The sequence below is a fragment of the Globicephala melas genome, chromosome 2, assembly GCF_963455315.2.
Source record: "Globicephala melas chromosome 2, mGloMel1.2, whole genome shotgun sequence".
NCBI classification, from domain to species: Eukaryota; Metazoa; Chordata; class Mammalia; order Artiodactyla; family Delphinidae; genus Globicephala; species Globicephala melas.
The window spans coordinates 84,934,289-84,952,305 of NC_083315.2; the positions used below are offsets into that span (position 1 = coordinate 84,934,289).

Below are 18,017 nucleotides of genomic sequence, written 5' to 3' on the forward strand. Positions count from 1 at the left end.
AGATGATCATATGGCTTTTATCCTTCAATTTGTTAATATGGTGTATCACACTCATTGTTTTGCCTATATTGAAGAATCCTTGCATTCCTGGGATAAACCCTGCTTGATCATGGTGTATGATCCTTTTAATGTGCTTTTGGATTCGGTTTCCTAGTATTTTGTTGAGGATTTTTGCATCAGTGTTCATCAGTGATATTGGCCTGTAGTCTTCTTTTTTTGTGATATCTTTGTCTGGTTTTGGTATCAGGGTGATGGTGGCCTCATAGAATGAGTTTGGGAGTGTTCCTCCCTCTGCTATATTTTGGAAGAGTTTGAGAAGGGATAGGTGTTAGCTCTTCTCTAAACGTTTGCTAGAAATCCCCTGTGAAACCATCTGGTCCTTGTCTTTTGTTGGAAGATTTTTAATCACAGTTTCACTTTCAGTGCTTGTGATTGGTCCGTTTATGTATTCTGTTTCTTCCTGGTTCAGTCTCAGAAGGTTGTACTTTTCTAAGAATTTGTCCATTTCTTACAGGTTGTCCATTTTGTTGGCATATATTTGTTTGTAGTAATCTCTCATGATCCTTTGTATTTCCGCAGTGTCAGTTGTTACTTCTCCTTTTTCATTTCTAATTCTGTTGATTTGAGTCTTCTCCCTTTTTTCTTGATGAGTCTGGCTAATGATTTATCAATTTTGTTTATCTTCTCAAAGAACCAGCTTTTAGTTTTATTGATCTTTGCTATCGTTTCCTTCATTTCTTTTTCATTTATTTCTGATCTTTATGATTTCTTTCCTTCTGCTAATTTTGTGGGGTTTTTTGTTCTTTCTCTATTGTTTTAGGTGTAAGGTTAAGTTGTTTATTAGAGATGTTTCTTGTTTCTTGAGGTAGGATTGTATTTCTATAAACTTCCTTCTTAGAACTGCTTTTGCTGCATCCAGTAGGTTTTGGATTGTCGTGTTTTCATTGTCATTTGTTTCTAGGTATTTTTTGGTTTCCTCTTTGATTTCTTCAGTGATCTCTTGGTTATTTAGTAGCACATTGTTTAGCCTCCATGTGTTTGTATTTTTTACAGATTTTTTACTGTAATTGATATCTAGTATCATGGCGTTGTGGTCAGAAAAGATACTTGATACGATTTCAATTTTCTTGAATTTACCAAGGCTTGATTTGTGACCCAAGATATGATCTATCCTGGAAAATATTCTATGAGCACTTGAGAATAAAGTGTATTCTGTTGTTTTTGGATGGAATGTCCTATAAATATCAATTAAGTCCGTCTTATCTAACGTGTCATTTAAAGCTTGTGTTTCCTTATTTATTTTCATTTTGGATGATCTGTCCATGGGTGAAAGTGGGCTGTTTAAGTCCCCTACTATGATTGTGTTACTATTTCCCCTTTTATGGCTGTTAGCATTTGCCTTATGTATTGAGGTGCTCCTATGTTGGGTGCATAAATGTTTACAATTGTTAGTCTTCTTTGTGGATCGATCCCTTGATCATTATGTAGTGTGTTTCTTTGTCTCTTGTAATAGTCTTTATTTTAAAGTCTATCTTGTCTGATATGAGAATTTCTACTCCAGCTTTCTTTTTATTTCTATTTGCATGGAATATCTTTTTCTATCCCCTCATTTTCAGTCTGTATGTGTCCCTAGGTCTGAAGTGGGTCTCTTGTAGACAGCAAATATAGAGGTCTTGTTTTTGTATCCATTCAGCCAGTCTATGTCTTTTGGTTGGAGCATTTAATCCATCTACATTTAAGGTAGTTATTGATATGTATGTTCCTATTACCAATTGTTTTGGGTTTGTTATTGTAGGTCTTTTCCTCCTCTTGTGTTTCCTGCCTAGAGAAGTTCCTTTAGCATTTCTTGTGAAGCTGGTTTGGTGGTGCTGAATTCTCTTAACTTTTACTTGTCTGTAAAGGTTTTAATTTCTCTGTCAAATCTGAATGAGATCTTTACTGGGTAGAGTAATCTTGTTTGTAGGTTTTTCCCTTTCATCCCTTTAAATATGTCCTGCCACTCCCTTCTGGCTTGCAGAATTTCTGATGAAAGATCAGCTGTTAACCTTATGTAGATTCCCTTGTATGTTATTAGTTGTTTTTCCCTTGCTGCTTTTAATAATTTTTCTTTGTATTTGATTTTTGATAGTTTGATTAACATGTCCTGGCATGTTTCTCCTTGGATTTATCCTGTATGGGACTCTGTGCACCTCCTGTACTTGATTGAGTACTTCCTTTCCCATGTTAGGGAAGTTTTCAAATATAATCTCTTGAAATATTTTCTCAGACCCTTTCTTTTCTCTGCTTCTTCTGGAACCCCTATAATTTGAATGTTGGTGCATTTAATGCTGTACCAGGAGTCTCTGAGACTGTCCTCAATTCTTTTCATTCTTTTTTCTCTATTCTGTCCCTGGCAGTTATTTCCACCATTTTATCGTCCAGCTCACTTATCTGTTCTTCTGCCTCAGTTATTCTGCTATTGATTCCTTCTAGAGTGTGTTTCTTTTCAATTATTATGTTGCTCATCACTGTTTGTTTGTTCTTTAGTTCTCCTAGTTCCTGTTAAATGTTTCTTGTATTTTCTCCATTCTGTTTCTGAGATTTTGGATCATCTTTATCATTACTCTGAATTCTTTTTCAGATAGGTTGCCTATTTCTCTTCATTTATTTGGTCTTGTAAGTTTTTACCTTGCTCCTTTGTCTGTAAGATAATTTTTTGTCATTTCCTTTTTTTTTCTTCTGTTGGGTGGGGCTGTATTCTTGTCTTACTGGTTGTTTGGCCTGTGGCGTCCAGCACTGGAGTTTGCAAGCAGTTGGATAGAGCCAGGTCTTGGTGCTGAGATGAGCACCTCCAGGAGGCCTCACTCCAATTAATATTCCCTGGGGTCTGAGGTTCTCTGTTATTCCAGCTTTTTGGACTCAGAGCTCCCATCACAGGAGGTCAGGCCTGACCTCCGGGCTGGGAACCAAAATTCTTCAAGCTGCATGGCGTGGCAAAAAAAAAAACAAAAGGAGCAGTACATATCAAAGAATAAACAAAATATATTAGGAAAAATAAAAATATATTTGAAACAACTGCAACATGGTAAAATAAAACGACAACAGAAAAAAAAAGTGGGGGAACAAGCCAAAAGGAGAGAACAATAACAGAGTATAAAGAATAAAATAAAATTAGAAAAATAAAAGATTTATTAGGAAAAATAAAAATATAAGTGAATCAACAAGGTAAAACAGAACCCCAATCTAAAAGAGGAAAAAAAAAACCTTGGCTGTTGGGGCAGTGTTTAGGTGGGGGTGGAACTTAAGCCAGGGTGGGATTCTGTGTGTGGCAGGACTTAGGTGGGTGGGGGGTGACCTTTGAGTGTGTGGCAGGGCCTCTGCTTAGTACCTACTCAGAAGGGGAGAGGCAGTACATGGAAAGGAGGACCTCTGGTGTGTGGAGTTCTGGAGTTTGGAGTTAGGGCCCTGAGTGAGGGTGTGTGGGTGGGGTTTAGGCCCAGCATTGGAGGGAGTCTCCAAGTGTAGTGGTAGGGCCTTGGGTGGGGGTGTAGGGGCGGGGCCTGGGCTCTGCACTGCAGGAGGGAGACTCCGAGGGCAGAGGATTAGGCTCAGGAGCCCATCAGGCTCCCTGGTGCCTAAGTAGACAGGGAAAGTGCCGGCCGCATTCCCTTCCATTCCTCTGCACCCCACCACCACTGTCTCCCCCAGGGTCTCCCCTGTCCCCGCTGGACCCCTAACCGTGGGTGAGTTCTGCTGGTTGTAGGAACTCCTCCTCCCCCAGCCACCCCTCAGGGGTGCTAGTGCTGGAGGTCCAGCCTTTACTTTTGCTCCCCCTTCCCTTCCTTCCACTCCCTCAGGACCCATGCACGGCTGGAGGGGGCCTCCATGTGCAGAGGATCAGACCTGGGATCTCAACAGGCTCCCAGGGGCCCTAGTGGGCAGGGGAATCCTGGCCATGCTCCCTTTTGATCCCCTGCCCTCCCAATGGTCCCCCAATTTACCCCTTCAGGCGTGGGATCCCTTCCCCTCCCCCAGCTGCCCTGCAGGGGCGCCAGTCCCATCCTGCCTCCACTTCTCCTCCCCCTTCGCTCCCCCCACACCCTACCTGGTCGCTGGGGGTTCCTCCTGTCCCCTTAGGTGTCCGTGGTCCCCCACCGGTGCCTGGTAGGTGCCCTAGTTGTGTGGAGATGCGAATTCCGCATCCTCCTAGTCCACCACCTTGACTCCAACCCCAGTAATAATTTTAAAATATTATAATTTAATAACATTTCCAGTATCAGTTAAGATTTCTGATGTGTTTTGAGGAACAATATATGATTCAGCTGGATGAGTGTTCTGCTAGTGTTGTAGGGAACTGAAGGGGTATCCAAGCCATATTGAAGCAACATTTCCATGATTTAACCAGAATAGCTCCTCTTTCATCTGTTCTGTTCATTACATTTCACCTATGGTTTTATTTCTAAGAGGATTCATTGTTAAATATAAATGTATTGAAGCCAGTGAACTAGTTAAATGGCATGACCTCTTAGTTTCCTAAATCCACCAAATAAGTGTGGTGCATGCCCATACATTTTTACCAGCATTGTGTGGGAATATCTGTTTTGGTAGGTTAGCTCCTATTTCAAGCTGTACTACATTTTCAGGTGAGTACAAAACACATAAATTCTATCTATTTTTGGATCTACTTTATGAATAATAAACAATAATGACTTTATAACTGGAATAGAACCCTGAGCCACTTGTACAATTTAATTACCAACAGCATAATATGAAAAAATATATATATAATCATACTCTAGAATATAGCATGGTTCAGTATGCTGGCTCTAAAACTTATTTCAGTAGTTGTTAGGTGACTAATATAAAAGCAGATTTCCTTTATTGCCTATGATGTAGTGGTAGCTTGATCTAGTAGAAAAAGTGCTGCACTGGAATCCAGGAAATTAAATTTTTAAATCTGGCTTTCCCAGTAGTTAGTGTGAGACTTTGGGCTAGTCAGAAAATCACTCTGAGCTTCAGTTATGTCATCTCTCTAAAACAAAATAAAACAAAACAAACAAAAAACAGGTAAAAATAACATATACCTTCTTTTTTCCTAGAGTTGTTGTGTGTTCTAAAAGTGACATGAATAAGATCCCTAGTAAACTGTGGAAATACTATATAAATGTAATATGAGATTCAATATAATAGAATTAAGATCTGGCCTTCAAAAACAAATTTATCCACTTAGAAAATGATGTCACTTTGAATAGTTACTTACCTCTCTAAGTCTTTCATGAAATTTTTAAAATTACCTACTTTATCTGTTTATTGGGAGTTATATTAGAAAATGCATGTAAAGTTGTTTACATGGAAGTAGGTATATGGTAAGTGTTCAGTGGTTACATCTATCATTATTATTTATTATTATATTGTTAGTGAGAATGCAGTGTTCCAAAAATTGCTGGCCAACGTGTTGGCTAATGATAAAAATTTCCTTGATGGTGTTTAACTAGAAGAATTACAGTAATGATATACCCTTAATGTTTTCAAAATTGTCCTTGGAACATTGGCTCCCAAAAAGATTCAGGAGGCTGGAAAGTACATCAATTCCACTCATAAAATAACGAAGACAAGCCATATATAACCCACAAAAATCACAACTTTTTTGAACTCATTATACAGGGTAGCCTTCAAAGCAAAGAGTATTACCGGGGAAAAAGAAAGTAATTGTATAATTATAAAGTAGTCAATACATCAATATGACATAACAATCATAAATATTTATGTACCTAATTAAAGTGCTTTGAAGCACATTTAATGAAAAATTTTAATACGTAAAGAAGCAATAGACAAATCTATAAGTATAGTTAGGTATTTCAACACCTTATATTCAATAATTGGTCATATGTGCAGAAAACCAGTTAATGATATAGAGTGATGTAGATGAGTTGAGCAATACTGTTAACCAACTTTATGGATCTAATTGATATTTATTAAACATTCCTCATAACAACAGCAGAATACACATTTTTCTCATGTACCCATTAAACTTTTACCAACTATATTCTGGGCTAGGAAAACATCCTAATGAAATGAAAATAATTCAAATCATACAAAGTATGTTTTTAGACCAAAATGGAATTATATTATAAATGAATAACAGAAAGCTACCTGGAAAATCTTCAAATATTTGATAACTAAATAACACACTTCTCAGGAGCTGTGGGTCGAACCAGAAATCAGTAGGGAAATTGAAAAGTATTTTGAACTTGATGAAAATGAAAATACAGATTAAAATTTGTGGAATGGACCTCAAGCAGTATTTGGAAATTTAAAGCATTAAGATGTCTAGATTTGAAATAAGGAAAGTTCTCAAAAACCATGACCTCAACTTCTACTGTAGGAAACTAGACAAAGAAAAAGAAATGAAAACCAAAGTATGCAGAAGAAAGGAAATAATAAAGATCAGAGAGGAAACCAATAAAAGGAAAAACTGAAAAACAGAAGGAATTAGAGAAAATGAATTCAAAAGGTGGGTCTTCAAGATTTCTAAAAACAAGGCAATGCAGGAAGAATTTGAAGCCTCTGTTTCACTGAGAGTAGCCGTAGCAAAAACAAAACCCAAATGGAGCTTAACATTTTACTTAATTGACTCAGACCCTAAAGGCTAACAAGAGAAGAGACGTACCTATTCCCAAGCATAACTACTTTATACCTCAGGTTTTACTGTCCTATTGAAGATGTCCATCTCTCAAACAAAAATTGCAAGACACATAGAGAAGGAATGGAATTGCTGCATTGTTGGGTATGAAGATATTCAACTTCACAAGGTAGTGCCAAGTTGTTTCCAAACTGGATGTACAAATTATTCTCACATTGTTGATGTATAAGAGTTCTTAAACAACCAATGATTCAAAGAATAAATCACAGGGGAAATTAGAAAATAACTTGAAACAAATGAAAGCAAAAAACACAGTGTACCAAAACTCATAGGATAAAGCAAAAGCATTGCTAAACGACAAATTTAAAGTTTTAAACAAATCAAAAAGCAATATTATCAACAACCTAACTTTACATATTAAGGAACTAGAAAAAGAACAACAAAGAAGGAAGGAATTAATAAAGATTAGAGTGGAGATAAATAAAATAGAGAATTGGTAAACAGTAGAGAAAATCGTAAAACCAAAAGTTAATTCTTTGAGATCAACAAAATTGACAAACCAGTAGCTAGACTAAGAAAAAAAGTGAGGACTTCCCTGTCAGTCCAGTGGTTAAGACTCCATGCTTCCACTGCAGGGGGCATGGGTTCGATCCCTCGTTGGGGAACTAAGATCTCATATAAGAGCTCATATGCCTTTCAGCGTAGCCCAAAAAAAAAAAAAAAGCACTCAAATTACCAAAGTCAGAAATGAAAGTGGAAACATTACTATTGGCAAAGAAATAACAAGGATTATTAGAGTACTGTGAACAAACATATAACAACAAATTGGATAGCCTGTATAAAATGGACAAATTCCTAGAAACATATAATTTTCCAAGACTGAATAATGAAGAAATAGACAATCTGAATAGACCTATAACTAGTAAGGAGATTCAATCAGGTTTCCGTAATCAGAAACCTCCCAACAAAGAAAAGTCCTGGACTAGATGACTTCACTGATGAATTCTGCCAACATTTAAAGAAGAATTAACACCAGTCCTTCTCTAACTCTCCCAAAAAATTGAAGAGAGGGGAATACTTTCTAGCTCATTTTATGAAACCAGCATTACCCTGATACCAAAGCCAAAGATATTACAACAAAAAAAGTGTCTACAGACCAATATCCTGTTTGACGGATATTGATGCAAAAATCTTAAACAAAATACTAGCAAACTGAATTCAGTATATTAAAAGGGTTATACAATCTGACCAATGAAATTTATTCCTGGAATGTAAGTATGATTTAACATATGTTAAATAGCTAGATCTAATGAACATATCAGTAACCTGAATATCCAAAAGCTGTAGGATACGTTTTCTTTTCAAACATACCAAAACATGTATAAAAATTCGCTGTACCATTTTGCTACTCAGTTTCCTGTGGAGGTATATATGGTGTGGACATTAGGTTGAATTGTCTTAGTCAAAGACATGTTCTACAACTTTCTGTTTGGGTATTTCATCACACATGTTAAGTGTAGATCATGTAACTGAAACATGCCAACTTTCTCTACTAGTAAATTATATATTATCTCATTTAATTGTCACACAACCCTAAGTCTTAGAACCACTGCCCATTATATAAATGATCAAGAATTATTAACATTATCATTATTATTTCTGCTACCATCTCCTTCCATAAACTTATTACACAAGCATGAAAGCTGTTTTGGGAGTTAGGAGACCTAGATTCTAGTCTGGCTTTCAGTTACTTAACTGTGTATAACCTTAAATAATTCTCTTAATCTTTCTGAGCATCAATGCAGTCACTAAAATAGAGGGGCTTAACCTAGGTGATATCTAACTTCCATTTTAGGTCTAAGATTCTATGCATTTATGAATCCCAGCTCATATGGCATGCTAATTTCATAGAAAACTACCACTAAATTTGATCATTTTTTATGTTTATTACCAAAATCTATTAATGCCAGCTTATGCTTCTACTGTTGACATCATAAATGAATTTGGACTCTAATTCATCTTTATTGCTTTATTTAATTCATGGATTTGTACTTTAATTTATCTCTTCATTGCTTAATAGAGCAAGAATTCAAGGTGCTACCTTAGGACTTTAATATTGACATTATTATTATCTACAGATTTCTTCCTTCTTATGACATTCTACTTACTTTCTTTTTAGTATAGTTCTCATGTCACAATTTTACTAGTTCTGGCTATGACTGTCTCATTCCAGTAATTGCTTTGATTTTATACTGAGTTACTGATTATGAAAAATTTGGAATGGTTATAGAATAATAGCAGGCAACTATGTCATTGATTGCCTTGTGCATGCCAACTACTATTCAAGAACCTTCATTAATTCATCAAATGTTGGTGTGCTTTCAGTGTGCCAGGCACCATGCTGAGGGCTTGAAATACAAAGTCAAACAAAATATAATCCTTGTCCCTATTTAATTTTAAGATAATACTTTAAGGTATGTGTATATTATCTGTATTTGGCAGATAAGGAAACTAGGACTTAATTAACTTGCCTGGGATAGTGCTGCTAATGAATAATGGAGCCAGCATTCAAATTCAGGTCTGCATGATGCCAAAAACCCATGCTCATCCCGCTATAGCAACTGATCTGCCCTTTAAGAAGATAGAGTTACTGACATTATGTAAACAGATTCTAATTTTAAATTGTAACATTAATGCTTTTAATTCCATGTGTGTTTTATTTTTTAAGCCTGACAGAGAAAGTCAAGATTCCTTGTTTGATAGAATTTCAGAAAGTTATGTGTCACTTTTCATGAGCATACCTCTAAGTCGAAAGGATGCATTCTTTCAGGTAAATATAGAAATTAATTATGCTAATTATTTTTATAGCAAGTGAAATATAAAAATAGTTATTTTATTTAAACACATATGAGAACATATTTTGTTACTTTGCAAGCAAAATTACCTAAAGTAGAGTAAATAATGATAATATTTTAAAAGTCATGCCCCTCCACCCCAGAATATTATATTCTACTGACTAAAAGCCTTACAGAATCTCCTCAGTGTGGTATATGTATTTGTTTGCATATTAATAATTTGAAAACTATTGACTTGTTCTGTGTATAGTCTTGGTATTTTACTTACAAAATTATCATTTTACTTTATAAAGTATCTTGATCTAAGAGGACTTAACTTCTTGTGTTATGCCTAAGTACTAAGCACCTGTTACAGTAAGGAACAATGGACAAATTTATGAATCAAATGTTTTACTATGTCTGTTATAGTAAAATAATTTGGTTAAAATAATTTATGTTCTTGAGTAGTGTGAAATGAAGACATGTAGGAATTTCACGGAGTGTTTTAAAATGTAAACATCTAGCGTTTCAAAGCAGAAGCCACATTTAAATACTTCGTTGTACAGACATCTGTAATTCAGAAATACAGAAGTATTTTTGAGTCAGTCAATGTTTTCATGGGTAAAACCTAAAATAAAAATAAATGTCCTTCATGATGAAAACATAAACTTAAATTGCCAAATATTTATGCTCAATCTTGATCTATCTCACAAACATATACATACAGTATCGTAGAAGGAAATCAGTAGTGGACTGGGCATAAGGGACTTGGCTTCACATCTGGAATCTGCTCGTAATTACCCAGGTGATCTTCGCAAGACATTCAGTCTCTCAGTTCCACAGCTGGTTGTCCATCAGATGAAGAGGTTGATCCATGATTCATAAATTGTTTATAGAACACTAATGTTCTGAAAGATAGACTAAGATTTTCTCTGCTAATATTAAATTTATTTTTCTTATTTGCAGGAAAATAATAGTTAATGATTAGGATTTTTGGTCATTAAAATTGTCTAGAGATGACAAAACCAGCTGATTCTCCTATCCATACGCTTTCACCTAGTCTATCCCTTTGTGGTGTTTCTAGCCTATATACAAGGCTCGATGAAATCAAGCATGCTTTAACACAGGGCTCTTAAGAAAAGAATAAAAGACCTATTTAATGTGAACAAAGGAGGTAGTGGCACCATTGCATATCCCTTATTCTGTAATTTCTAGTCTTACATTTATGGTCCAAATGTTCTCCCTTGGGATGGATGTGCCTTTTGATAGATATTGTATTTATAATCCTTCTCAAATCATGACTTGATTTTTTTTCTAAGTCCCTATTTTCAGTGGCTTTTTCCAAGGAGAAATTAGAAGTTGTTTAACCAAGATTCAAAGCCTCACTTGAGAACAAATAACATGTACACCTTAATGATTTGACCCCTTGACCTTTGTTCAGTCATTTTATAATGTTCCCTCTCCCTGTCTCAATACTTGAGAACCACGCCACCTCCCTACAGGTCTATTACCTTCACAGCTCTATAAGTAGACATGGAGCCTCAACTCTCATTGACCAATTTCTATTATTTTTAGCTCATTCAGATAAGAAGGTGTTTTGTTACTATTGGCTCATCTGATTTATCTTACCACAGAAAGAGAAAACTATTAATATTTAAGAATCAAAAAATTAGCTTCAGGTCTCACTATTCAGTACAAATTAACTGAATCTGAACATATTTAGTATAGCTTTTGCTTCAGTTTCTTCCAATGTCATACAATGATATTCCTTCAGAAATTTTCCCAACACCATTTGACACTTGATCTCTTTTTCCCCTAATCTCCTGAAGGTGAAATATTCACAGAAAACTTTTAAAAGTTCCTCTTACTTACCTTGTTCAACTTTTAAATTTTGATTATTAGTGTGATTTTATATACCACAATTATAATATGTGATTTTTCTGGTAGTAAAAATGTTCATGGTTTATTCAGTAAAATTAAATATATCAGTATATTAAAGCATTCTTCCCTCTCCTCTACTCCCCTACCCAAAAAAACTTATGGAGTTCTTCAAAGAATACCATCCATACCAGCAGATTTTAGCACTACTGGATTAGGTGGCTCTATTAGTTTCCTATTGCTGGTGTAAAAATTATCACAAAGTTAGTGGCTTAAAACAGCAGAAATTCATTGTCTTACAGTTATATAGGTCAGAAGTCCAAAATGAATCTTATAGGACTAAAATCAAGGTATCAACAGGGCTCGTTTCTTTAAGAGGCCCTAGGGGAGAAGCCATTCCTTGCCTCTTCTAATTTCTTGTGTCTGCCAGCCTTCCAAAATAGCAGATAAAATATTTTAAATCTTTACTCTAAAAATCTGGTATCTTCCTGTGTTTAGTCAGTCCCCAAGAGAAGCTTAGTAGTCAAGCGACTTTAAGTCTAATATAATACTGATAGTACCATCTATTTGTATGATACAAATATAAAATCGGATCATGATTTTACAGTTGTGGTTATAATATATTAACTCACCTAAACAGGCTTCAATTATTTAAAAACATGCTCTTTATTTTCACCACACACTCAAAGTGATAATTGTGTGACGTGATAGAGGTGTTAGCTAATGCCATGGTGGTAATCATATTACAGTAAACAAATGTATCAACATGTTGTACACCTTAAACTCACATAGTATTACATGTCAAATATATTTCAATTAATATATATAATATGCTTTTTATTATAATGACCTGAAAGACAGTGTTCTTTTTCTGAAAGAGGGTATCAATAGCAAGGTTAAATGAAATAAATGTAGAATCATTAGAGTATCTTATCTTAATTGTAACTTCATCCTTTATCCAAATTAAATTTTTTTCCCAAAATGCTAACAAATAGCCAAATTGACTGACTTTATTTTCAACTCTTCTTTGTTCATATTCCTCAGTTAGAAATACAAAGAAGTACTAAATGGCCAAAAGCAAGCTATAAGAAAAAAGGGACACGTATATTTCACAAATTTAGTAATTTCTTTGGTAGTTGAGATATGTTATATGAAATATGGAATTATTTTAATATGACTCTGTTTTTGGTAGGTGTATCCTGATTGTTTGGCACAGGCTATCTATGCAACATTCCAGGAAGCATTTCCAGAATCCACTGATTTCTTTAATGATGAATTTAAAGAAGATCTAGGGAATAACATTTTTCTCTGGTTGTCAGGTACGAATATCATTAAGTATTGATCATTATTGTGGAACCTAAAACTTTTGAATTGCGGTGTTTTGTTTACTCCACTCAAAAAAATTTGTAGTTCTTTGCCTTACAAAACATAGCATATTGATGTCTGTGTTTCAAAATAATAATGATTATTTATTTTATTCTGAAAATTCTGTTATACTAAAATTAATCAGTTGTTTACTTTAGAAAGCCAGATAATTTTACAGGCAGTGGAATTATTATAGAAACCCAAATTGCCACAGAGAGAAAACCATACCATAGATATTTTATATTTGTAAGAGAAATATTTTAAGCTGCTTTTGGAACACTGCTGGCATTTTTATAGCAAATAATATTGGGTAAATTCTAGAGCTAATTGAGTTCCTTGTAGAACATAAAAAAAGTAGGTATTGTTTCATATTCCTGGAAATACCTCCCCAATATTGTTTCCTAAGACTACTATACCATTATGGACTACCAGAAGCTATTGACTGTTTTCAAGTCCATCTTATAAATCTGTCCAAATTTTGACTAATTTTTTAAAACTGTTTTGTGTCAATTCTTAGTAACCAAACCATTTCTTTAAGAAAATGTTTCATATTTTAAGGAGGGAGTCCTTGGGAGGTACATGCTAGAAAACAACCCTGAGGACCACCCACCTCCATCAATACACATAGGACAGGAGTCTCCTAATTATAGAGAAAAATCCAACTAATTCAAATATAAGACGCAAAAAGAGAATGAGCACAGAATTCATACAAAAATACTATAAGAAAAAAAATGTGAAGAACAGAACAACTTTCCTACAGACCTGTTGTAGAATGAATTGTGTCCCCCGAAAATTCATATTGACTTCTGTATGAAATTTTATAAGTCACTGTCTTACTTAATCCTTTTATTCAAGTTAGTTTTGTCACTGATTGTCTCGGGTTTTCTATGCATATCATCTGCAAATATAGTTTTCATATTTCTTTTATAATTCTTATGCTTTTAACTAGTTTCTATTATGTAATTAAAGAAGAATGTATATAACATATTTAGATGAGCGATAGCAATGAGCTAGGAGATGTATAAGGAAAGGTTTTAAAGTCCTCTGGTAAATCCAGTGGGGGGTGTCTACTTTACGCTCTTCCTATGGGTCTTCAAAGCATTCCATATGCAAACTGCCTGAAGTAAAGGCAAGAACACTAATATAAATACCTTATCCTATTTAAATATCAGAATGAATAGTTTTAGCTGAAGTAAACAAAAATTTTCTTGTTCAGGAAGTTTTATAGGCTATGACTGGTAGAATTAATCTGAAGGTTGAAAATTCAGCAATTTCTATTATTCTATTTTCCAGTTTACTAATTCTTTCTTCTGTCCCCTCCATTATGCTGTTAAGCTCATTCTTGATTTTTTTAAAAATTTGGTTATTGTACATTTCAGTTATAAAAGTTACATTTGGTTCTTTTTTATATCTTCTGTTTCTTCACTGAGACTTTGTTCTTTCATTTGTTTCAAGTGTGTTCATTATTGTTTAAGCATTTTTATTATAACTGCTTGAAAAATCCTTGTGATTCTAAAATCTGTGTCATCTAGATGCTGGCAATTGTCTTTTCTCATTCAAGTTGAATTTCCTAGTTTTTTATATGACAATTAAAACCTGGACATTTTGGGTATTGTAAGACTGAATCTTATCTAAATTTTGTGTTTCAACAGGCCTCCTCTGACACTGCTCTAGTTGGGGGAGAAGGGCACTGTCAGGTGGGGAATGAAAGTCCAGGTTACCCACTTGGTCTCTTTTGACATAGTGGTGCGAGGAGGGTTTGTTACAGCTCCCAGCAGACCTCTACTGATACCACCCTGGCTTTTAGGGGCAGGGATGCCTTGTTACTGCTCCCCAAGTGGCTTCCACTGACACTATAAGGGGGAGGGTAGCCTTGTTATATCTGGGCAGTGGTCACAGTCTCCACTAGGCCTCCTCTGACACCACTTTCCATAGGGAGAGGAAAGTGCACCTCATTCCAGTCCTGTGGGAATAAAAGTCTTCCGTCTCTGCTCTGCCTCCTCTGATACTACCCTAGTGAGAGTGGAAGCTGAGGCTCTCCAACCACCCTTTTCTGGCAGTGGTGGGTTTGGAGCAGCAGATTTTCCTGTTGTGTTTGGCTGGAGCAAGCAGTTATTGTCTAAAAGTTTTCTGTCCTACTAGGCAGCCCTTTTCCTGGTCCTTTGGCTAGAGAGAGGAGGGTTTTCTTGAGACTTCTTTTATCTTTGCCTGTTACCATTTCTGGATTCTGGTTTCTCTAGCACCGAGAAATATGAGTCAAAAAGAAAACCCAAGGACTTCACTGTTGTGTTGTACCTTGGGTCCTGAGGTTCCTAGTTAGTCTGCCTTCTTGTCTCCACCTTCTAGAGTCTTCTAATGTGTGTTTATAAACACATCCACTGAAACTGGTGTTATTTCATATTGGGTTACCTGAGAATACCTTATGAGAAGGTAATATTCATCAGAGACTCAAAGGAAGTGAGAGAATGAACTATGTCGATATCTGGAATGGAAACTTTTTAGGTAGAAGGAACAGCATATGAAAAGGCCATGATGCAGGTAGAAGATTAGCATATTTGCAATACAGCAAGGAAGCCAATGTAGCTGAGGTAGAATGAGAAAGGAATTGAAAAGTAGAAAGATGAGGTCAGAGATATGTCTGTAGGTTAGGGCATCTCATAATTTATAGGCAGTTATAAGGACTCTTTCATTATGAGTGAAATGGAAAAGCACTAGATGATTTTGAGCAAATAATACTTGTAACCTAAAATATGTTTATAAGGGATCACTCTAGCTTTTGGGAGAACAAGAGACCATAGAGGGGACAAGGGAGGAATCAGGAATGCAGTTGGAGATATTGCAGTAATAGAAGTGAGACATGGTGATTGGTTAGAACAGGTTGGTTAAAGGATGAGGAGCTGGTAAGTTATATTAGATAAGTCTGCTGGCAGAGTCCATTGGATTTATTGATATATAGAAGTTGAAAGTGGAACAAATAAAAGAGTCAGGGATGATGCCAAGAATTTTAGCCTGAGCAAATAGACAACTACTGAAATGGTGAAGACTGTAAGAGAAGGTTGTGGTGGTAGGGTTTTATGGAATCAGGATTTAAGTTTGAGATGTAATATTCGTCAACATTTGCATTTTTTATAACAAAATCTCAAATTTTTAGTGATTATTTTAAAATGTAACAAGGAGATGACTGTGCCCTAAATGGTGTCTACACTATAGGAGAATTACAAGAAAGAAATAGTAAACACTAAAAGCATTTGAAAGCAAAGGAAGAAAAAGTACAGTGATAATTAAGGTAATCTTCATAGCCTGACTCAAGAATATAAGTAGACATTGAAGGAACAGCAGAACTATGCTAGATGAATGGATGCTGGACTCAGACATGGGCAAGAATCTAGACATGACAAGTGGTCTCCATTTGTACATATAGAAAGAGGGTTAAATCCACAGCAAAGTCAACAGCAAGCTGAGCAAGAGAAATCCACATTTTACATAAAAAATCCCACTTAAGCCTCAAAAATCCTTATTGTAACAATATGCTATTATTCCTTTACAAAAGGGAAAACCAAGGTTAAGAGAATTTGTCCACAGTTACTACTAAGTAACGAACCAGGATTTCAACTTAAGCCTGTCAGACTCCAGTGTCTGAACTCCTATGAGTAATGGAATATTGCCCCCTGAGGTGAATAAAATAAAAACACCGGTATTTAATTTATGAAAAATTGTTGCAGAGAAGGAAAAGGGAAATTTTTCTGAAGACTTAGAGGAAGTAAGCCCTCCCTAATCCTCCCAGTGTTTCCCAGCAACTACTTGGGCTTTATTATTCATATGCTAAAACACGTACTTGATTAACACCCTAGGATTCACAAAAGGTGGAATGATCTCAGTTTTATTATAAAACCATCTACACAGGCACAAAATTGATCTATCTTTAGTAAACTTCATTGCTCACTTCTAGTCTGAATACGGCTGTTTATGAATGCATATCCTCCCAACATAGGCTAGTCATCCCTGTTGAACACTTCTTTCAATACTTCTCTGGGGGCTACTTCACCTTAGTAGAAAACATTTCTGTAGCAAAAGGATCATCTATTGTTTCCTCACCTATTAACTTCACATCAGGCAGAAAAAAATGGTTTAAAGTGGAGGGCAGGTGTGGCTAAAATGGGAAACTCGAGGAATCCTTGTGATGGAACCGTTCCATATCCTGACTATATCATTGTCTATATCCTGGTTGTGATACCATATTATAGTTTTACAAGGTATTAGTTACCGTTGTGGGAAACTAAATAGAGGGTATGGGGATCTCTCTGTATTATTTCTTGCAAGTGCATGTAAATGTACACTTATCTCAAACAGAGTTAAAAAAATTCAAACCTGCATTTTCTTAAGATAAAAGGCAGCCATGCTGGTGGGAGTGTACAATCAATATCTAATAAAGCTGAACATATGTGAGTTTGGACCAGCATATCTATGACTCCCAGGTACATAACCTACAGAAATGTACATACTTCTGTACACCAAAAGCACAAAATGTTCTTAGCAGCACTATTTATATAATAATCAAAACAAACTGTCCAAATGCCCATCAATAATATGAAATTTAGATAAACTGTGGAATATTCATATAATGAAATACTACCAGCAATGAGAATGAACACACTAGAATTATATACAATAGTATGAACAAATCACAGAAACAAGGTTGAGGGGGGAAAAATGCCCAGACACAAAAGAGTAGATCCTGTTTGAGTCCACTGATACAAAGTTCAAAATCTGGCAAAACTAAGCTATAATTTTAGAAGTAAAGATAATGTTTATTCTTGGGAATTGGTCCTGGCTAGAAAGGAGGGCACCTGGAGTGCTGAATATTTTGTTTCTGGGGGCTGGTAACATGGACACCATATATTAAATTTGTGAAGATTCATTGAACTGTACATGATTGTTCATTTTAATTTTTATTCATTGATAAAAATTTAAGTTGAAAACAAAGGCAGTAGTGGTAGCTGCACTAGAGCCTCTATGGTTTATTTAATCATGAATATGTACAGATTTCTCTTGCAATGCATTTCTCACATTGCATACCTATCAAGAGTCACATGTTTTCTGAGTCTATGCTCATAAACGACCTTTTCAACTTTTAGTAAGATTTTTATCTCTCAGTTGTGATTATTTTGTATTGGCTAGAGCACTTGTTGAAAGAATTTTATAAGACATGTTTTTCTTATTTCTTTGTTGAGATGTTTATAGCATAGATCTAAAATACTTGATTCAATTTCTCCTCCTTAATAAAAAAAAATTCCTTTTTATCAGGATGAAGTAATCAC

At 35.3% G+C, this 18,017-nt stretch overlaps 1 protein-coding gene across 1 annotated transcript in view; it reads left to right on the plus strand.

Moving 5' to 3' along the window:
* The window catches only part of FAM227B (family with sequence similarity 227 member B), a 259,682-nt gene that overhangs the window by 45,318 nt on the left and 196,347 nt on the right, over nucleotides 1–18,017 (plus strand). The window contains exons 8-9 of the mRNA XM_060294279.1: nucleotides 9,351–9,452; nucleotides 12,527–12,653. Coding sequence (XP_060150262.1) covers nucleotides 9,351–9,452; nucleotides 12,527–12,653 — 229 coding nt within the window. The remainder of the gene's footprint in view (nucleotides 1–9,350; nucleotides 9,453–12,526; nucleotides 12,654–18,017) is intronic.